The sequence below is a fragment of the Rhopilema esculentum genome, chromosome 11, assembly GCF_057945365.1.
Source record: "Rhopilema esculentum isolate cy_ngs chromosome 11, ASM5794536v1, whole genome shotgun sequence".
Taxonomy (NCBI): Eukaryota; Metazoa; Cnidaria; class Scyphozoa; order Rhizostomeae; family Rhizostomatidae; genus Rhopilema; species Rhopilema esculentum.
In genome coordinates, this window is record NC_142825.1 from 2,806,596 (window position 1) to 2,828,894 (window position 22,299).

Genomic DNA, 22,299 nt, shown 5'->3' on the forward strand with positions numbered 1-22,299 from the left:
TAATGCCCACCTAATGTAAGAATTTTTTATGCTATAATGAAGCTGGGGATTCCCGCAAGAAGGAGCTCTCCACATTGCGAAATTGTTAACACACTGCAGAGCCTGAGCGAACAGGAGCAACAGTTTCTGCTCATTTTTTACTCTCATAGTTAACTAAGATGAAAATAGTGAGCTGTGAGAGTTGTTAGAATTGAAGATGCTTCCATGTGTAAAGTTTCAGAAAGTTAGTCCCGGCAAATCATCATGTATTTAGCAAGGCTTGCGCTCAGGTCTACCGCATGCCCTGGTCCGTAAATTCTGACTATACTGGCAAGCCTTTTGACTTGAATTACGGAATGCGGATCATGACAAATAGACTCTGACCCCACATTGACGAAACTTTTTCTCTTTTCAACAGTCACAAAGTAAAGAAAGGAAAATAATTAGATTTGAAATGATGTATCACGCAAAGAGTATTCGCAAAAAGCAGCTTATAGGTAGAAAAATGTTGTGGATTATCAAATATTTGGGAAGGCTTGCGCTCAGGCCGACCGCAAGCTCCAGTCCGGAAAATTCTCACTTCTCTCAGAAGCTTCTCTCGAGTTGCACTGAAGCTGCACTGGAGCATCACATGTTTCTCTTATTTTGGACAGGCAAAAAGAGTGATGTGGAGGGGCTTCAGTTTTTCAGATTTTTCGAATTTCATAATTTTTAGCGATCTGTTTACTTGGGAAAATAGCCAATTTGGGGCCAATTGGCCTGTTGGCGCTAGAGTTCACTGCATGCTGCTCATGACATGAAAGAGAAGCCGTTTATTGCGGAAATTGTTATGCATTGAAAGTGTTGCAAGAATTTTAGACTTTGTCTATAAATTTTTACGCTTGCGCCGCAAGCGTAGCATACATAGACGCTACGCCACTGCTCGTGAGGTATCTTTCGAGGAATTTTCAGTTGCGAGGCTAAAGAAACCGGTAATTTTTTGTAATATGTTGCTCGAATTGCCGATATCTACAGCTACGTGGTTGAATCATTGTCAAATCCCTTAAACACAGAGACCTAACAGAGGCAATTTATTGGAGGGGGGGGGGGGGGCGGTACAGGGTTTTGCACTTCAGTAATCTTCTGTTGTCTCGTATTCATTTGTACCTCGTTTAGTGTTATGTCAATCATGTAAGTAAAACCTATTGTGCGCCGTTAGTATACTGTATATGTCACTAGATTTTGTAAATAGAATTGATTTGGATTGGCACGATTACAAGGGTGTAGGCACACAACAAGATCTCGTTACTTTCGACTCATCCTCTCCCATAAGTCTAGCAACACAGCAAAAGACCTTTACACAATATGTAACATTCCACAAAATATGCAGACTATCTGAAAGAATACACTATATCGATATATTAATTTGGGGTGTGCCCCCTTGTCCCTATTGACACTATGGCCCTCTAAAACGTTACATTTCTGTAGTTCTTTGCACACATTGCTCTCTCAAGAGAATTCGCTAGAGTTTGTAAGCCCAGTAACACATTGTAAGATAACTTATATTAGTATTCTGACCCTCACAAGAAGCAAAATAAGTATCCTTTATTAGAAGACCGCCATCTTTGTTTTCATTTGGCATTAAATCCAGGTAAATGAAAATACATACACCCAGCACGATCAAATATTTGCAAACCTGGTTACGTTTCATCCACATCAAACATGCATGTGGAATTCAATGCTTCTAGATAAATAAAGATGATATTATTCAATGAAATGTGATCTTTACCAGAAAGTCCTCCTTCTTTGGTTCTATGACTGTTTTAACTCATTGTCTTGAATTCCTGGTTTGTTTCGAAACAGATTCATCTGCCTTAGCACCTTGTAACTAGGCAACCCTCTAGTACACTAGCTACAGCCTTTTATCTGTTTGCATTTGTCAGATGTCGTTGAAAGGATAAACCTTGAATGTTCAAAACAAACTCTGCCAGAAAATGAACGGAATCTACATGAGGCGAAAAATCACTGCTACAATTTTGAAAATGCCCGTGGTGTTACTGTTTATTCTAACTTTTGTCACAACGATACGTAAGTATTTCTATATTCAGCCTGTCTTTCTTGTTATTTTTCAAAGCAAATATTTAAAGATGTATAAACATTCTTGAATCTATCTTAAATTTTGCCTAGTCGTGAACGGCTCCAAAGCCATGCAAAAACAACGAATCCGAAAGCAACTCATTCAAATATGACAGGCTTCTAGCGTTAAGTATGGTTTGCTATATTGGAATAATTGGTTTAAAATAATGAGTAACACGAAAAGTAATGGTATAATGGAATGATGTTGAAGACTCATTGCTAGCAATGAGCCATTGCGCTATGCAAGCATCCCATAATGCATTTTTAGACAGTCTGAAATCAATTTTGGTTAATCCGTAGAAGTTTAGTCCCATTGTTTGGACCGTCACCACGCTCGCAAAGGCCCATTGTTAGCAATGAGTTTTTAAGTGTGAACTTGCAAGATTTTATAAACACCAAGGCCAACTATTATGATGTCATGAAAGAAAAGTTCCTAAATTTAAGCTCGTTCTTTCAACGGGATCTTAGCTAGCTACAATCATCTTTACGAGAAAAAAAATGACTAATAAGAGGTTAAAAATTGCTTTATTTCGTAAACTAAATAAATCATATCCCGTGAAACAGATTTTTCTTAAATCTGAAGATTTAGAAAGGCAATGATCCTCTCTCCTTGTAACAATTTATAACAGCATATACAGTTGTTCCAGAGAGGAACAAATCTCTAATGAATACTCGGGAGACTGACAACCTGGAGTCAATGAACAGAAAAACGAGCGCAAAACGACAACAAGATAGTCAAGTTTCAAATCAAAACTGACTGACTTAAACTTCTGTCGAAGTTACTGCTGTTGCCAAGGATGATTTTAACTAAACAAATTCAGAGCAAAGCACTTCAGAACTGTTGCAGGTAATCAAGGCCCTGTCTTTGAGCATAAAATGGTTGCCTTGGAATCCAAAATTACGTGCTAAACGTGGTACTCTGTACAAATGACTAAAGCCCACTCGTCAGGTTGTTCTCCTAGAAAGACTGATTAATGCTATTAAACTAGAGTAATTTTCCTTCATACTTTTTCACATAACCAAGCTATTTGAACTTTGAACTGCAAATATTTTTACTAATATATAGGTAAGAAAAAATTGTATCTTCAGATGCAAAGAATGTGTCATTAGTAACAACAATAAATGGTCTAGAGACAAGAAATTGTCTAGATGGTAGCTGATGGCTGTCATAGGGCCAGCTACTCTTGTCCTGTCCTGTTGTTTTTCCAATATTGCTTAGTGGCTTTCCTTCAGTCTCAAACAATGTGGTAAATATTCGAGATGCATTTATTGGGCATCCCTAGAAAGGTTAAATTCTCAAGCTAGAATTTCTTCAATTTTTAACAACTGCATCCAGAGTTTATAAGCATCCCGATGAAGCCAAGCAGCTTTTGACAATTGCGAAGGAGGTCTAGGTCAAATTATAGTCTCCTTCAATTCTTAATTTAGTTCATTAATCAGGAATTCCGTAGCTAATTAAACATTCTTTAAATCCTCCCAGTCACACGTGATATTTGGTAGATATCTTCATTAAATATATTTTCATTAAATACTAAAGGATTTCATTAAAGATATATTTTCTACTGTTGTAAAAATATATCATTTACTATTTCTGTAATAAACCCAGCCCACGAAAGATATGAATTGGTTAAGCCTGGGCCATTCACAAAAAAGTAAATCTTAAGCGTAACAGTAATAATATATGGATACAAATCCTTTTTAAACTAGAAAAGATATAAATACTATATTACAACTATATCTTTTGTTTTAGTTATTCTTGATCATCAAAAAAAGGAAACACTGCTTGCCGACATTGGGGCGTCCGGTGTGAATCCAAACGCTTCGTCCTCACCCGAAGACGAGAACATCTTTTGCAGAGATCGTTATGGAAAGCCAATCAAACGAGAAGAAGTAACATTAGCCGGTTCGTTCAAGAAAAAGAAAGGCAAGTATGAGGGTATAAAACCCAGATTGATTAGCAAATTCCAGATCCTAGCAAAGGTAGCAAAAATCGACAGGGGGTACACAGGAAATCTGACCTGCAAAACTCTAAATACATTAATCGGGCCCTACCATACGATCTTTTTGTCACAGCCCCCCCCCCCCCCCTTCTAAGCTATCAATTTTTCCAGGCATCCGCATAACTGTTTGAAATATAAGTCATATTACATATTTTCAAGCAACATGACTAAGCTTTAGGAAAAGACTCAAGAGAACAGGAACTCGAAACCATGAATATTAGAAAAGCTCATCATACTTCATGTGTCGTCGTAAAATAACAACTTCTTTGTAAAAAAGCAAAGCACCTCGAAATATGCTTATTTCTGCAAACCCCTTTCTACTAAGCTCCACCATTTTGAATTCTTGCCATCAGCAGCAGCTCTCCAATGCCAACTCCTTAACAAAAAACCTCTTATCGAAGTATATTTTGCTAGGGGCAAGTTTTCTCTTTCTGTATGCATCTCTAGCTCTTTAGGTATCAAAAAGGATCTTACGAGAAATTTTGCTTAAGTTGATTTCAGCACAAGGTTATAATCGTTTTCTTCGCACATAAATCTTTGCACTGGAAAAATTATAACTTTAATGCCATAATTTGTCAAAATGCATTAAAGTGACACCTGCTATTTTCGCATCCTAGTTTGGTGTTAGTAACCTTTTATACTCTTACCAAATAAGATTTATTGCTATTTTTGACATGTGTTATCCTAAAAATTGCAGTTTTGAACAGGCACATTATTTCGATTTTGCAACTTGTTTGTTCCAGCCTTCATGACAATTGGAATATCGACAATTAAAAGGAAAACAAAAGGATCTTTTGCATCCTACTTGGAAAGAAGCCTGAATTCCCACTTGAAAAACTTGACGGACACCCAGAAAGAAGAGATTGTTATTGTTATATTCTTAGCAGATTGGGAGAAAGAGAAGCGGGATAGCATTCAAGAAAGACTCATGAAAACGTTTGATATGCACATTAAGAATAACACAATCAAGCTGATTTATGCACCAAAGAGATTTTACAGCAGCTTATCAGGCCTACCCCAAAACTTCAACGACACAAAAAAGAGGGTAAGATGGCGCAGTAAACAGGCTTTGGATTACGCATTTTTGGCCTATTACTGTTCGGGCCTTGGCAAGTATTATTTTCATCTTGAAGATGACCTAGAGAGTCTTTCTGGTTTCTACAAGCTTATCAAAGATGATTTGTTAAGCCAAGCAGTTATGAATTATCAGTGGTCGATTCGTCGTTACGGGCACATGGGCTTTATCGGGATGCTTATCAAAGACGAATTCTTGCATGGACTAGCCGATTTTTGGAGGCTGAATTACTTTGAAATGCCACTAGACTGGAGTTACATGCATTTCCTTGGACTTTTGACTAGGTCTGGACAAGAAAAAGATTCTACCATTATGCGATTCAGACACATAGGACGGCAATCGTCATCACTCAATGATGATGTACCATGACGCGTATACACTTTTGTTAAATTAATGAAATTTCAGTTGTGCATTGCAGGACAGGAATTACGATAAAATCGTAGAAAAATTCCTTGTTTGTTAACGAAATTATTTATTTTTTGGCTCGGGCTAAGAATTTATTTAATTTAACTATCTACGCTGGATTTTATCTTGCGTTGATATAAAAATGGACCATGTAAAATAGACTTTTTCTTAAATTCATTGGTAGAAAGTTAAATTGATTCTTCCTTACATTGATTCAGAAAGTTACATTGATTCATTGAGTAGTTTGCTGCCACAAGGTAGAAAACTTCGGTATTTTGTATAAAGATTATCTTCGTCTTTTTAAAGTTTTTCATTAAATTTTTTCACAAAAACAAAAATTATGATCAAAATTTTCTTTCATAATAGCATATCCCCAGTCCATTACAATGAAAGAAAACCGCTTCCAGTTTTGATAAGTTCTCAATTATAGTGGCTCAGCTTACAAACATCCTTTCATTGACAACCTCCATTCTACATTTCAATACATCAAAACTACATAAAAAGCAACCACATAGATACCGAGCCTATCTCATGTCTATAAAGGGCCCGGAATCGGCAGAAACCCGGCAAAACCAAGCAAAAACCCTGCGAAAACCCGGCAAAACCAAGCGAAAACCCGGTGAAACCCGGCAAAATCCTGGCAGCTCCTGGCAAAAACCCAGCAGAGTTCGGGGAGATTTTCCAAAATTTTACAACATCAACCAACTTCATGCTTGAATACGTAAGGAACAAGCATAGCATACCCTACAAAAAACGTCTTTAAATATTTCAGGGCAAAATTATTATATTCATTCACTCAAAAAATCAATTCTTCGGGTAAATGCATTCCCTTACAAGATACAAATATATGCACTGTGCAACACTCGAACAAAAAGTGAGGCCATCTCGACGTGCAAAATTACATTAAAATACATCAAAGGTACTTACAAATTGTCATCTTAAAAACATCCGATGGATAATTCTAGTTAAAAACACTTTGTATTTATATGGGTACAAAACATAGGTTATGTCTTTCTGGAACATTTCACGTTTTGCTGGTAGGCAAAAACTGGGGGAGTGGCGGACTGGTAAGAGATCCATGGACGCTAACGCATTCCGGACTCAGTCTGTGGTTAGCGCATCCTGAACAAGAAGCACGATGACTGAGCATGTGATCATGTGTTTTGCTAACAGGAGATCGTGCGTTGGCTAACATGTGATCATTCGTATGCCAACATGTGATCAGGCCCTTACGAACATGTGATCAGGCTTTTGCTAGTAATACGACGATGAGCCTATATTTGTTCAAGATCTCTGGTTCCTCACGACTATCTCTAAAAACCGTCCACTGGGATTGTTATATGCTCTTTTCATCGAAATGGTGGCAATCTGAGCACCAAGTCCTTGCAATGGCTCGCCATCCACGGAAACGACCTCTTGTCCGACCTCAAGCTGAGGATACATACAGGCAGCGTAGGATTCGCCGGTCTGTGATACAAAAAGAGAAATCACCAATGGAAACTTGTTTACAGGAAAGTGTGAATTGACTAAATAACGATTTCTTTGATCAATTATTGGAAACCTAAATGATACCTCATAAAGTTCGCTGCCAGCCAGAAATAAAATTTGATTCCAAAAAGAGAGATTGATTGTAAAGAGCCATATAACACCCTATTACCCCGTTGAAAAGCGCATGCGCTTAAAAACAGAAAACAAGCGCATGGTCCTGTAAAAAAGAAAATTTTTAAAAATAAAATTGCACTAGTAATGTTTCAACAGCAGAAACTGTATATTTAGCAGTTATTCAATGTAAATTTCCTCAGGATCCGAATTATTATCAATGATAATTCCTTCTCCATTCAGCTGTTATTCACCAAGGGTGTCTTCGTCATCAGAACAGTCCGTACTCAAAGGACAATTTAAAGAAATTTTATTGAATTGTAGATTATTTAACGTTAGTTTTTACAATAGTGAATATACACTAATTAAGACTAACATGAAGCAATTTCAAGGATTGCATAAGACAGTTCATTTACCGCAAAATGAGCATGCGCACTTGTTTTCAAGGAACCAAGTTTTGATCAAATTCTTAAAATTGATAACGCAAGGAAAGTAGTCTAGGAAGCATTTAAATGTTGTCAAAGAGAAAGTAGATAGCCATATTGCTGTTTCTTGTTTCTTATTTTTCCCGCATTTCACATATAACTATTCTCTAATAAGCGCATTGCTCCCATATCCGGATAAGAGCATATGCGCCTTTAAATGAGGTACCCCTATAAGCAGGGTAATAGGGTACATTTCCAAACCCCTCCAACTACAAAGTTGCTCCTTCCTTCCTATCTCTGTCTTCACAGACTTTATCAATGTCTATATTTTTAGTGGTCAAGGTTTGAAAACTCCTGCTATCAATTTGTTGCCACCATTTTAAGCAAATCATGCCCTAATGATTGAAAAGGTCAAAATGCCAAGTAATCGACTTCTATTTTCTAATGTCTTTGTAATGGTCAATAAAGGTTTCCAGCAAAAGGTATTCTTATTCATGTTTCTCCAATTCGTCGTTTTTTCCTAGTTCTTACTTAGCAGGTATTCTATTTTGCAGAGATACACGGAGCAAAAAACGGGTCAAAATAAAAACCTAACATAAACACAAGTTGGTCAATAACCAAGAAAAAATTAGCAAAGAAATACAAATAGAGGCATGCATACCATGATGCTCTTTATCTGTACCCCTCTTTTCTGTCTCTTGCTTGCTTCCAACACCAGACCCAATTCTTCCCTGCCTTTTTCGATTTTCACTACTTTTTGGTGGGCCTCGCTAACCGGCGAATAGTCTTCACTGCCATATCCCGAGCTAATCTCCGTTTTGTCGTCGGATGTTGGACTATTCAAACTTGAATTGAACTGGTAACAAAAACAGAGATTATCACAATAAAATTCAAGCTCATACAATTCAGTCCCTGAATATCATAAATTGGCCACAGTACGAAATTGCCCCATAAAAAATTACATCCATCAAAATATTTATTATAATCAATAACTTAAGAAATTAAATTTTCGTCGATATTCTCTAAATTACAAAGCACACTGTATTTTTGTTTTTCTATTGACATTGCAAAGACATTTTTTCTTATAAACATTGTCGTTCTAAATTTATTTCAATACGCTGGTAAACTTAATTAATAAATAGTCATTTTCTCATATGTTTCGAGATAATAGACGTTGTATATTGTCCACGTTAAGATTATCCAGCAAACAACATAAACACGGGTCTAGCTGGAAAGGAAAATAATGACCTCTCCCCCCTCAATGCAGTTAAAACGTTGTGGGACTGAATTCAATCATTATAACGCATGTTTAACGAGAAGGGGGTCTCATTCACTAGAAGGTTCCTTCTTGCTCCGCTTCCCAACAAGCCATGGCACAGACAGAAAACAGAGACAAATTACACCACGAAAGACCGCAGCAGGTTTTGCAGTTTGAAAAACCGATAAATTTCAGAAAGCACAGAAATATTATGTTTTATTCGTTCCGTCATTTTTTTCAAAACAACTGTTGTGTTCAAGGTAAAAATTATTGATGGTGACATCGATACAGACCCGGTTTCGAATTGGGGTAAATAGAAAAGACTCGTCTTATTTTCTTTGCTTTGACAAGGCAATAAATTAATCAAGAAATATATCAGGTTACCTTTGGTTTATAACGGATGCTCGAGAAATCAAAATCATCAGTAGAAGATAAGTCACTTTCGCCCAGATTCACAGGATATCTTGGACTGATGCTGAAATTTTGTTTGCCGTGCCCGCCATGTTTGTTTCCAGTCTCCATTCCATTGATCGCAGTTACATACGGGGCTGCTTCTTCCTCTGCGTCATCAACGCTATCCGTGCTTCTTAGTCGCCTTCTTCCCTCGGAATTATTCTTCTTGATAATTTCTGATAAATACTCGGTTTTGGGCGTTCCTTGTCGTTGATGCTCGAAAATGCTTCGTAAATTGCGGAATGCCGACTTGTCTGCATTTCCATCGTCTCCCTGTTTCTTTCGGTTAGCAGCTGCCATTTCTTCGATGTCTCGAACAATTGCATTCCCATCACGAAAGCCTTTGTCCGGACTGCCAGCCCGGTAAGTTACAATTGGTATCCGTTTGGCTGTTAGATTGCGGTCCGGAAGAACAAGAATTGAATCACTGATACCGTTTGTAGTCCTGTCATCCATGGCGCGGTCATCCGAAGATAGATTTATTTTGTTTTCCTTATCAGTGCTTGAATGACTGTCTTTGCTCGAGTTATCAGCCTGATAGCCAAATGTTGGCGCATCTCCGGTCACTATTTTTGAACCACTCAAAATCCTTGGGCTGAAATTTTGAAATCCAGCACCGGTATCAATCTCACTATCGGAAACATCTTTAACTTCAAACCGCTGCCGGCGATTATTGCCAGTAGAATGAGAATGCCCAAATGGTCTTGGAAAAGTCGGATTAGCCTCATACACGTTGAATAGCCGACCTCGGTCAGCTCGACCATATTGCTCTTCCTTGTCCTGTGGATTCTGATTCACGTCAACGGAAGGGGTACTTGGGGCTGTCTCCTGCAGCTTGATTGGGGCAAACTTCAACGTAGTTGAGTCATTATCTATTTCCTGCATGTCTGGTTCAGCTAGTTCCGGTTCATCTTCAAACTCGAATTCTAGATCGTCCTGAATCGGTTCTATACCGCGCAGTGTATCGTCATCAGAATCATCGGTGCTGAAGTTACCTGACATATTATTGTCAACATTAACCCTTGAACGTAGGGAAAGCCTGCTTAAATCAATGATACCCCCGTCATTAGACCCGTAACTTTTCATTACGCTCGCTTCCTTTTCAACTACAGGAAAACTATTTGCTGAGTTGTTGTTGACTTCATCAGCAACTGCCTCCGTATCTAACTCGTAACCCACAGTTTTCTTAGCCACATATTCCAAATTAGTGTCCCACCTAGATGGTGACATTGGCGCACTTCCCACTGCCGTTTCACGAACAACGGTCAGATCTTCTTCCGGCACAATCGTAGGCCTAAACATAGCCCCGCCAAGCAATCCAAATGGCGCATGTTCGGTTTGGGCCTCTTGCAAAATCTCTTCTTCTTTAGGATCTTGACCAGCGAAATTCCCCTTTACAGAATGCTTATCATCTTCGTTATCAAGCTCATCTTCGCTGTGAACAGCCTTCCCAAAATCAAACAAAGCGCTGCGCATTAACGATAAGCCAACATCTTCATCTTCAGTTCCATTTCCATGCGCTGATGGGCGTTGGCATGGGCTGCCTGTGACACTTACAACTGTAGATTCCATTACATGATTGGACGGAGATGTGTCTCCCAGCATTTTTCCGCCTTTCTCCTGGTGGCCATCACTAGCTTTAAGTTTTTTCATGCCCTCCTCTATGATTCGTCGCAGCAATTCCTCTTTTGATTCGGGTGAACTTAACCTTTGTGGTACTTCTTGTGTTGGTTCCTTGACCACTTCCTGAGCTGGCTCCTTGACCACTTCTTTCACTGGTACCTTGACCTTGAATACAAATCAAAGTCAAGAATAAAACACTACAGTGAAAGAAAAGATAACACATTTTAGCTATGATTAGCAAAACCCGACGGATGGGCAACGTTCTTGGCCAAAAAATCAAAAGTTTTTGGAAATACTTCCTTTGTTAAACAAGTTCTGTGACTTCGCTACTTACCATTGACATAATTCGCAAAAATCACAAACTATAGATTAACAAAAGTATAAATGACAAATAATGGTCTATAATTTTTTGTTCACAGAGGCTTGTTGTCTGAACGAAGCAGAATTGATCAGTCATGTATCGTCACTAAAAGAGCTAAGAATATCGAAATACCTGACTTATGGCTGCGTATTCGGGACCTTCATCTTCGTCTTCATCTTCGTCTTCTTCTTCTTCAAAGTCCAAGTCCTGTATAAAAAACGTAGAAAAAAACAGAAATTTACAACTTGTGAATATCTGTTGCTATTCTTTTTATCTATTTTTATTCATTTCTCTCTTTCTTTTCTCCTTTCTTTTGTTCTAAGACAATGGGAAATATAATAATAATAATAATAATAAATAATTTGTTTAAAGTTGGCGTACTAAATGAACGTCTAATAGCTATAAAGAAGCTAATTAAGGCCAACTATCTATAAAGAATTAGTATTAAATAAATATATGATACAATATTAAAAATGTTTATGGTATAATGTTCTAAATAAAACCTAACCCAGCAATAAATATTTTAGACAATTGCATTCTATAGGGTGTGCTCTTAATTCTTTTTTAAATGTTGCCAATGATTGGGACTCTCTTATACTGTGAGGTATTGTTAGCCACAGTTATGCTATCTTATTAAAATGTGATGCTATCTTATCAAAACAAGAGGCTTGCCCCCTAAATATTTGACCAAGTGTCCGCCGCTGGACATAGTGCCTTTAGATCGTTGTCAAAATCAAAGGGGTTATACTTACATCAATGACAGGTGACTGATGATGAACTAAGACTTGCTCAACTTTAGCAATTGGACTGGCGTGTTCAGCAGAGGGAATGGCAGGCTGTGGGGTTGAAGGCGGGCTCCAGGGAACTTTTGAGTTGGTCTAAAACGAAACAATAAAACAAAATGTCTTAAAATGACATTTTGCAATACTGCAACAACAAAATTCTCTCATTTTTCAAGCCGACATTTGAACAAGAAATGATTTCTTTCAAACAGTTCTTTAAAATTAACAAAAGCTTCTCATCTTCATCACCTTATCGTTAATCTTTTCACTCACGACTTTTGATGGCTTTAATCCAACAATTGAATTCAGTTTAACAGCTTTATTATGCTTATATGATCCAAAAATTCAGCCATTGGGAATAATTCAAATAAAATTCTACCATTTTTAATCAATCGAGCCTCTTTATCATTTGAGAAAGCAGTTTTCAAAATTTGAATGTTCCAGCGTGTTGGAAACTTTACTTCAGTTACCCTAAAATGTTATCATAACGTCATCATCTATCTAAATATTCTATAAATTATATTATTTAAATACCTGTCTTCTTGGTGATTTCAACTGCTTGTATGAAAGCGCCTTCGCAGGGACCTTTGGTGACAAGCGAGAGTTGCCTAAGTGATTCCCGTTGAGTTGCTGGTCCTTTCTTGGCGAAACCTGATTTAGCGACTGAAACAAACATTGGTTTTCCATGAGAAATATCAAACATCATTATTGGATGGAGTTCGATACCGACCTAACAGGTTAGAAAAATGTGTCCAAGTTGCCAGCCTTCCACTTCCTTAAACTCTTTATTGAGCTTTATTGTGTCTAGCTTAAATGAAAATTTCTGGCCCTGGTGTATATTCAGCATCTTATAGAATATATATTCAGCATCTTTATGTCTATCAAAGACATGAGCAAATTGACAATGAACAAAAAACTATTATTTACAAACTATTATTCTTAAGCCAAACAACGATTTCTCTTCAGTCCTAGCTTTTCCTCTTCAAATAGTAAACAAGGAATGCATTGGCAGTAGAAGACATTAGTTAAGTTACCAAACCGAGATTTGGTGACTAGAACGAAGTGCATTCTCAGCTAACAAAAATTCTTCGCCTAAAGTGCTAACTCACATTTCTAGCTTCTATTTCTTTCTCGAGCACAAGCCGGTCAAACACGTCCAAATCTTGCGGGAATATTACACTTCGTACATCATTTAAGAGGGAAATCTACGAGAAAAAAGACAACACCATTTAGTCGTGTTTACACTCGTTTACATAAGTCAGTTAACTACTCGTGAGACGCAGGTTGAGGGCGGGTTAAGACTGCCAACCTAGAAAGATGGGTTGAACACGGGTTGAGTCCAGATAAGATTTTTAAATTGTATCACGCCAGCGTTTTTTAGCCACTTTTTGTTTATACTGTTCCGTGTAAACCCCATTGAGTTTAACTTGGATAAACTAGCCCGGGGCTGTGTCTTCTTGAATTTTTGGTAGCGTAAAAAGAGGTCTAGTGACAGCTGGCATAACCATTTTTTCTTTGATCCAAATCTTTGCCAGAAAAACTGCCAGTTTCAAGTTCATAAACTTATAGTTGGATCACTAAATATTGCGGACCTATGAAAAAGTTCTGATCGTCCGTTGATAAACCGTGAATATCTTTACAATTTCAAGTTTGGAGATTCAGATATCATCTGTCATTACAACCTGGGTTTATAGAATTGATGAATTAAAAGTTGCAAAAAATCGCTGTGCTGTGGAGAAAAAGCATCCAAAATGATTATTTTAAAAGCAGTACTTTTGGCGATCTAGAATGAACATGCTATCTTATATATGATACGATAAAGAGATCACTGCAATTACATTAGCGCGTTGGAAATATCCATGAGAGAGGTTTGTGCCAAAAGATACAAAGCAGAATAAAGGGTATTTCATATTTCTTCGCAGTATAAACATCGAAATAAGAATTCATATCTAGGTCTAGGTCAAAAGTAACGTGAGCGAACTGATACAGTCTTTGATTGGTTCAATTTCTGACCACTCAGCACGAAATGAACATTGTCAAAATCACCCACCTTTTTCGACGAATCAAAGAGATGGAAAAGACTGATGACAAGGCCTTCAACATGAATGCTTCCTTGGATGTACTCGCTAATGTAATACTTAAGCGAGGCAAGCTCCTTCTCGTTAAGAACTGATCTCGCCTGCTCTTCGATTCTACGATGAGCTGGAACAACAACTGCTGATTGATGAAGCAACTGAGATCCTGCTATGCCCTGGCGAAACTTTGATTTCTAAAATAAAAACAGGGCAAGTCGATAAGGACTCAGTTAACCCTAAATACCTAGCAAAAAGTACTTGAAATAACTGGTAGCATGTTTGGAAAATAAACAGTTTTTAAAGTACTGAACAGAAAAATCTTCTTGGATCTTTTTGATGATAAGCGTTGAACCTAAATTGTTAGAGAGGACCGTAGGGAGATAATTTAGAAATATCAAGACACTTCAATCTCCAACAAAAATTTCTACAAACCCGAAAACTCTACAAAGACTATTTCAAACATGATACTTACTTGTTGTGAAAAATTTATCGTTCATTTAGCCTAACACCGTCCAATATATTCTAGTCTAGTTTAGTCTTAAGTATAGAATTTACTTTATACTGTTTCCAATGAGAAATCTTATAATGAACATATTATGTGGCTCAATTACAATTGAAGTTATGTTTCCCATAATAAACAGGCTACCTCTGGTGACGGGCTTGTTCGTCCATCGTGCGCAATAGATACGATGCTTGATGACCTGCGAAGTAATATTGACAATTTCTTAACTTATGTCTCAATCAAGTAGATAAAACAATTTGGTAAAGCCACCATCTCTACGAGCTGCTATGGGCTTCATTTCCACAAAAATATTTTGCAGTCTGTTTTGTAGTCTACGATGGCCAGTAGTTATCAAGATTTTAACATATTTACTAGACAAATGAAGATTATCTGGTCTGTTATATAGGCAGTTACAACTGCAGTGAACAAACGATACCTAATACAAGACAAGCAAGAAAAATCATTACAAAAGCTTTAGACTAAATAGACTAAAATGAATGGCAGCATGAATACGAAAAAGGATGTAACAGAAATAGGGTCTTCTTTTTTCTACACTTATGTCCCAAATAAACAGGGGGTCCGAATAAGCAGGGAAGGGGGATTGGGTTAGAAAATTTCTTAAAACTCAATAAGCGGGGACGAGCGTCGAAATAAGCGAGAGGAAAGGGGAATTTGGTGTAAAAGAGTACCAAGCAGTGTTAAAGGAAAAATATCCGTAAACATCAAAGATCTACTAGAATAGGCTACTAATCTAGAATTGTTGAGAATGGAAGGTGCTCATTTCTTATCTGGGTGAACCAACCTCAGTTGTTCACTCTTTTTGAAGAGCTCTCCTACAAAGATTGAAAATTTAATAAGCGGGGGGGGGGTCCTAATAGGAGTGGGGGGTGAGTCGGAAATTTCTTCGAAAAAATAAGCGGAGGGGGACGCTTATTCGGGACCTAAGAGTACGAGGTCAATGCTAAAATCCTGAAAACAACTGCAGATACGGACGCCAAAGATAACAGTTTGGGTGAATGTATTCTGTTATCCGCCTTTTAGCCCTCCCACCCCCTCAAACTATTCCTTTTTAAAGCAGGGATATTGACATTGAGTTGGGGAAGGGGTGCAACACAGTCTGCTTAGAGCTATCGCTCCTTAAGTTTAAAAGAAGGAGAAAGGAACTCTTCCGCAAAAAATTTATCGAAAACCCCAGCTGAGTTTCTATCAAGAATATTCAACTAGCTATTCTGCAACAAAACAAACAAAGTAAAATATATTGTGTTTTACCTTGACGTTCTTGCGCTGTCAAGCCATTCTGTCCGCTCAAACAAAGTTTTAGCATACGGGATCTTGCCAATATGACGTAATATCATGCTCATCATTTTGTACGACTTCAAAACTCGAACTGCATCCTTGTGAGAAATTTCCAGGAAATCCAGTCCATTGACATCAATGATCTGATCTCCAGCCTGTGAGAAGTGTTTTCATTAAATGTCGATCCTTTTACAATTATCAACAACGCAAAGACTTTGGAAAATATAGAATGTGAGTAGAAACTTTTATGTATTAACAAGGCAGTTTTATCATCGAATGCCAGATTGTGAAAAATCCTCTGATAAAACTCTAAAAGCAATACGTGAGGCTTTGATACTCACAATGATGTTGGTGATACTGAAAAAGACCATACCCTTTGCCGACGCTTCTAATGAAAAATCAAAGCTCATATTGCTACACTTAGTAGTTGTCCTAAAGGGGGGTCACATCTCCCCCTCCCCCACTCTTGTTTATAATGAAAAAAGAGAATACTATGCAAGCAGTTTGGAACAATATGAAAAACATACTCGTATTCCTGATTTCTCAGCCATGTGATTTCTGTCAACAGCCGAAACGTAAATCCCCAAACCATACTCCATACCTCCGCGAATTTTTAATCCAAGCCTTGTACCACTCTGAACATGAACAATAACCTGAACAGATGCAAACAGAAGTTTGAAAACAACTGGATTAAATTCAAGTGTAATAAAGCAATAATTAATGCATGAATATAAAAAAACACGGCTTACCACGTTTATGTTAATTTATGATAATAGAATCAACAATTCAAATGCTTGCTTGACCAATACAATCTTTTCTCAAATTTACAAATTTATCTTTAACACACTATCTTATAAAAGACTAGGAAAAACAGAATTTTCAGTAGGCATTCCTCAGTTGTTATGTAATATAAATTTTTTAGGCATTCCTCAATAATATAAATTTGCATGTAATGTCCCAACAGAATAAATATTTTCATTAAACTGAACAATCATTTACCCCGTCAGATTTGAATTGTATATGAGCTAGTTTTCTTGCAAACTAAAAGATAGAAAAGTACCCTTCGCTCTTCATCATCTTGCAGCAGTCGTATGTCCCCAATGCTTCTTGATCTAGAAATCTGACTACTTTTCTCCCTGAAATTCAGTGGGGGTGAGGATGGTCTCCCATTGGTATCAACCCATTGGTATTCCATGTGTGAAAGCCTTGCTCCTGGGACAAGTGACGATGAAAATACAAGCAATCGAAGTTTCTTATTTTGTTGGATGATCTGGAAAAAGAATATCAAGGAACATATATAAAAATAAACTAGAGGCCTAGATACACTAAAACTCTTCACTTGGATATTTTGCTAAAAATATTTTGAATAGGACATCAAGCAACCTTAAAAAAAGAGTTTGAATATTCTAAGAGTGAATGAGAAATCTTGATAGAAAAAGGGGCTAATAGAGATGAATGAAATGTTGAAAACCAATTAAAGGACTTTCTTAAGCTTTTTTTGTGTTCATTTTTGGGCACCTTCACCACATCCTGTATCATGCTTCAACAAAATGCTTATACGGTTTGCATTTCTAAATTCAATGTTATCATAACAGCATCAAAAAACAATCATAACAAATTGTTCTAAAATATTAAGAGTTATTTGATCGAAACTCGAATAAAGATTTAAAAATCATCAACAACCATGGTTGTTTTTGACAATAAAGGTTTACAAAAATTAGTATCTGAATGCCTAAATGGTAGGTTTTTTCAGGTAATATAATTTATTTCAATTCTATAAAATTTGTATGGCACCAGTTGAGGGCAAGCAAGATTATACAAATGGCACATGTCTATGAAAATATTGTCTACTCAAGTTAAACAGAAAATCTGACTAGGCATACAAAGACTGACTTCTGCTTGTGATAAGTCAAATCTTTGAAACTGTTTAAATATTTATTCTTAGTATAGATATACTATAAATTGGCCTTGATTAAACAGCACATGCAGAATTTGGCCAAGCAGGTATGCTTGTTTGTAAAATTTGAGCAAAAATGTGACCCGTAAAATTGACATTCTTGTCGCATTCTTTTGATGACATGGAAAACCAGAAATTCTAAAGCATTCTAAAGTATATACTTTTTGTGCTAGATATCTAGAAGTACAAACGTCAGTAAACAACCAAAGGTATTTTAAAAATTCATAACCAGATGTAGATCAAAAGTAACAAGGGGAAGAATGGTAAAAACACATTTTGACTGTATGGGTGCATTACCTTAGTATCATAAACTACAGTGGAAGGCCTTATCTATTAGACTTTTAAATCTTGAGGAAACACTGTCAGTCAAGGTATTTGTTAATATACAGATCAATTTTTAGAAACAAACTTTTCCCCCAACAAAACTTTTCTCATAAAGCAAGTAGAAATTGCATTTCTTGAGGAGGCATTATCCAAAACTAAATTTTAGGTTCTGAGGCTGACAAAGTCCAGGAAATTATTTTAGATAATAAATAGTATTTATCTTCTATTTGACAATAAAAACATTTTTCAAGCAAGAGACCTCTCTTTCCAGGGAGGATATTTCTTCTTATCAAGGGGCGTTTATTTGAGGGTACAGCAAAAAGGGTGTTTAGCTGAAGCAATACATAATATGGCCTAACCAGGAGCAGAACATATTTTCAACTTTATAGAAGAAATATATATGCAAACAAAATTTTAACAAAGGTGAGTGGTCCGGCATTGAATGAGAGAAGCTAATTCAATACATTCTAAGCAGGTATTTAATCAAGATAAGATGAAGCTTGTGTTTAATGTATGAACTATTAATGTTAAGATGTTTACCAAAATAAACCAGTTACAACCTAGCTTGAGATTTTTCATTTTCAATAAAACAAGAACTTTTTGTTTTCAAACTCTGACATTTTAGACATAAGACAAACTAATATTTGGGTTATGAAACAACTAATGTTATAATGTTTTCAAAAGATAGGATAAACACAAAACTATGAATTGGTATCTAGAAAAATCTAGAGCCATCATTTTCTTAATCAGGGATCTTGTGCAGTTTTTGAGCAAGACAAGAAATTGAAAAAAATTGAAACACGACACAAAACCCATTTTAAATATTCTTATTGACTCTGTCTGCATCCTATGTTTTGAATTTGTTAATTCAACCCAAGGGAATTGCAATTGACAGAAATTTAACGTGATACATAATCAAAGAAATAATGACTTTTTAATGTTGGTAATAAAACGCTTAAATTCCTAAAGAGATTGCTTACAGGTGTCGAGAAAATCCCAGTTGCAATACATTGAGTATATAGGCTATAAATAACATACAGGAAATAAAAATTATCTGTATGTGCTGATACAGTAACAAACTGCAAAATAGATTGCATTGTTCTGCAAATTATATTCCAATATCTTTAGCAACATTAACAAAGATGCCTTCTGGTTTCTTAATAAATTTTTGGTATTAAAATGTTCATGATAGCCCCCAAAAATCCACAAAACAGTAAACTTTCCAAATACATTAAAATCATCCAAAGAATGAAAGGCTATGCACAAAGCGTCTATTATTTTCAAAGCACTAAATTACATTCTTACTATTTTAATACGGGCAAAATACTATAAAGCAGGCCAAATACTGCCAGACTGGAAACTTTGCTTCTTGCGCGGGCAAGTTTATTTTGAAAATTTGAGACTGCGCGCCTGAAATCATGCACTCTTAGTTATTTTTATTGTTAATAATGTTAAATCCTATTGTCAAGGGATCTAGGGGATTTTGCGCGGCCAATATGCAAAAGCGCGCAGAGGTGTGCGCGGGCAATATATTGCGGGCGCGCAGCAAAGTTTCCAGTCTGGAAATACTGTTTTCAAGGCCAATAACTTTCAATAAATAAAATGCTGAAAAATTATCAGAATTAAAAATTACCTTGACAGCATTTGCATGGTCAATTTTTTGGAAATTGAATTCGTTAATCTTTACAATTTGGTCTCCAGTACATAAATTCTTTTTCTCTGCAATTGATCCTTGCTCTACATTTGAGACATATATTCCGAGGCCATGTTCAGCACCTCCTCTGATACTGAACCCAAACCCATCTCCCTTTGAACTCCTCTTCATTGATATCAGATGTGTTTTTGGCTGTTTGTCCGGTTGAGAAGGAATTCTCAATGATGGCAACGATGCACTGAGTCGATTGCTGGACAAAGCAGAATTTGGTCTTGAGTATAAAGGTGGTCTTTTATTTGATTTCCAGGACTGGGCTGTGCTATGCAACTTTCGTTTTTGATAAAGCTGTTCTTGTCTTTGATGGTTTTGATACGAATTATTATATGTAAGATTTTGTTTCCTCGAGTACCTTCCATTCTTATTTTCATCTAAACTGTAAAAATGATTGTATTGTGAAGTCTTCATCCACAAATTTAAGAAATGTTCTCGCTCCCTGCTGGGAAGAATAACCAGCAAATATGGTACAACTTCCTGCTTTTTGGGGGTGTTCAGGAGCCTCCTCAACGAAATAACAAATTTCTCACGGTCCCTTCTCGTTTGGAAGTTAGAGAGAATTACTGTGAACTGCCTTCTTTCTATTTCAGTTAAATTATAAATCAAGGTGTCGTGAAGCAACCTCATATTCTCAGCTCGATTTCTGTCCACGGCCATGATTGGTGAAGCAAGCAGCAAATAGTCCTTTCTCTAGGTAAACGCCGGCCAAGCTTTCAATGCGATTTTACTCCACATAATCATGCATAACGATTCATGGCTTTCTATCAGTCAGCGACTATAAATAATAGAAGATTTTTAATCATTAATAAATGATAAGATTGTGCTATATCATATTCCAATTGCGTAGTCAGATTCCATACCATCATACCAACAACAGTCATTCAATTCAACATGGAAACAAGAAGCCTCACTTTCAATTAGCCTCCCTTTTTCTTGACACTGATTTCTTGATTTTGCGATTACCTACCAAACACATTCGATTGATGTTGTTTTCCCCTTTACCTTAAATTGTTTTGCAACAAGCCAACCCCCAAGGATGATAGAATCAGCAGATATTGCGATTTGATCTACATTTCATTTTGTAATGGTTTGCCCCCTTTACTCTGAAGAAAGGAATAAACTTTTGATGAAAATTGAAGAGAGGTATCCTTATATAAAAAATCTTAGTCATGAAAACAAGTTTATTTTGATGATGATAACGATAATGATTTGATTCAAATTCTTGCAATAATTGTGAGGCAGGCACTCGAAAAGCGTGAAATTTATCATACCCTTTGAAAAAATCGTGCTGATCGGTTTGCTGTTGTATACTTAAGTTGTTATAATTTTTTTAGCCAATTGTAGTGATATTTTGGATGTAGTAACTTTAATCTAAACATTTAAGTTTACGACGTTTTGTTATGTTGTAGTAGATTGAGAGTCTTTTCGGCCTATACATCTATTATCATATAATAAATCCTCGAATTGCATCCCCCTTGAGGCTTATTAATTAAGGTTACGGTAAACGTTTTCTGGATGAAAACATCATTTTTTCGATTTTTTCACATTTAAGTAGCCGAACTTTCAAGGCACACAATGATACCAAATTTGAAACAAACAGAAATTTTGAAAGTGGAAAAAATCCCATGTAAACGAAGGTTTCTATAATTTCTTTATCAAAACTTTTAGTTGAGGCCTGAAAATTTCTTGACCTGTTAAGCCGATTATCGCTGCTTTGCGGTTGTGGTCGCATGTCTCATTTACAATATCGCATGGCACATCCATATACCCAATGTACGGCCGTGTTTATTTAAACAGGCTTATCGATCCTAAATCTTCAAGTGACTTGACCCGGATTACACTGTGGTTTACGAGTGTATCTTGCAAGTGCGATCAGTAAAATCCCGTTTTCTCCGGACTCGAAATTCCTCTACATGAAGGTACGAAAAAGCTATTATGTACCCAAGGAACCAATCGAATGGCTCGAAAATTTGCATACGGCCAGGGCAGACGTTGGGCAAACAAAGTGTGTCTCAAAATTTTTTTATTTTCTCTGGTCCGTCTTTTATACTCAAATACAGCTGCGGGAGGGTGGAAAAATTATTTGCCAATTTTTGACAGGGTATAGTTTCAAGAAGAGGAGGAATTTAAAAAATCTGAGACACACTTTGGTAGCTTAGGGCCTGCACTTCCTGCTGGTCTAAGTCAGATTTTGTTACCTCAAACGCAAGGGTACATAATAGCTTTTGAAGGTGGTACACTTTTTGACCAGTAAATTCGCATGGAAAATAACATTTAACATTATTTGCCAATAATTTTTATCTGGCTAGATACGCCATAATCTTGTGCATCGAATGATATATAGTTTATCCAGATTCCTCGA

General features: G+C 36.7%; 2 protein-coding genes across 2 annotated transcripts; one reads left to right on the forward strand and one right to left on the reverse strand.

Moving 5' to 3' along the window:
* Window positions 1–1,886: 1,886 nt before the first annotated feature.
* Window positions 1,887–5,807, forward strand: LOC135693679 (alpha-1,3-mannosyl-glycoprotein 4-beta-N-acetylglucosaminyltransferase C). The gene is made up of 3 exons (XM_065212219.2): window positions 1,887–2,046; window positions 3,845–4,018; window positions 4,838–5,807. Exons 1-3 carry the CDS (start codon window positions 1,953–1,955, stop codon window positions 5,536–5,538), a joined length of 969 nt encoding a protein of 322 aa, XP_065068291.2. The 5' UTR covers window positions 1,887–1,952; the 3' UTR covers window positions 5,539–5,807.
* Window positions 5,808–5,898: 91 nt separating this feature from the next.
* LOC135693678 (uncharacterized) lies at window positions 5,899–20,832 on the reverse strand. Its single transcript, XM_089111283.1, has 13 exons — window positions 19,863–20,832; window positions 17,009–17,218; window positions 16,476–16,601; window positions 15,922–16,103; window positions 14,797–14,851; window positions 14,126–14,344; window positions 13,185–13,280; window positions 12,610–12,738; window positions 12,046–12,171; window positions 11,426–11,500; window positions 9,241–11,097; window positions 8,260–8,454; window positions 5,899–7,041 (listed from the first exon to the last, which is right to left on the reverse strand). The coding sequence occupies exons 1-13, from the start codon at window positions 20,592–20,594 to the stop codon at window positions 6,859–6,861; spliced, it is 4,185 nt and encodes a 1,394-aa protein (XP_088967409.1). The 5' UTR covers window positions 20,595–20,832; the 3' UTR covers window positions 5,899–6,858.
* Between the last annotated feature and the right edge of the window lie 1,467 nt (window positions 20,833–22,299).

Excerpts from the sequence above, each read along its gene's own strand:
- LOC135693679 (XM_065212219.2), top strand. The coding sequence starts at position 1,953 with ATGAACGGAATCTACATGAGGCGAAAAATCACTGCTACAATTTTGAAA. Across the intron at positions 2,047-3,844 it reads AACTTTTGTCACAACGATAC|TTATTCTTGATCATCAAAAA; the intron begins GTAAGTATTTCT and ends CTTTTGTTTTAG. Across the intron at positions 4,019-4,837 it reads TTCGTTCAAGAAAAAGAAAG|CCTTCATGACAATTGGAATA; the intron begins GCAAGTATGAGG and ends TGTTTGTTCCAG.
- LOC135693678 (XM_089111283.1), bottom strand. The coding sequence starts at position 20,594 with ATGGCCGTGGACAGAAATCGAGCTGAGAATATGAGGTTGCTTCACGAC. Across the intron at positions 12,739-13,184 it reads AAGAAATAGAAGCTAGAAAT|TCGCTAAATCAGGTTTCGCC; the intron begins GTGAGTTAGCAC and ends TGTTTGTTTCAG. Across the intron at positions 12,172-12,609 it reads TGAAATCACCAAGAAGACAG|ACCAACTCAAAAGTTCCCTG; the intron begins GTATTTAAATAA and ends GTTTCGTTTTAG.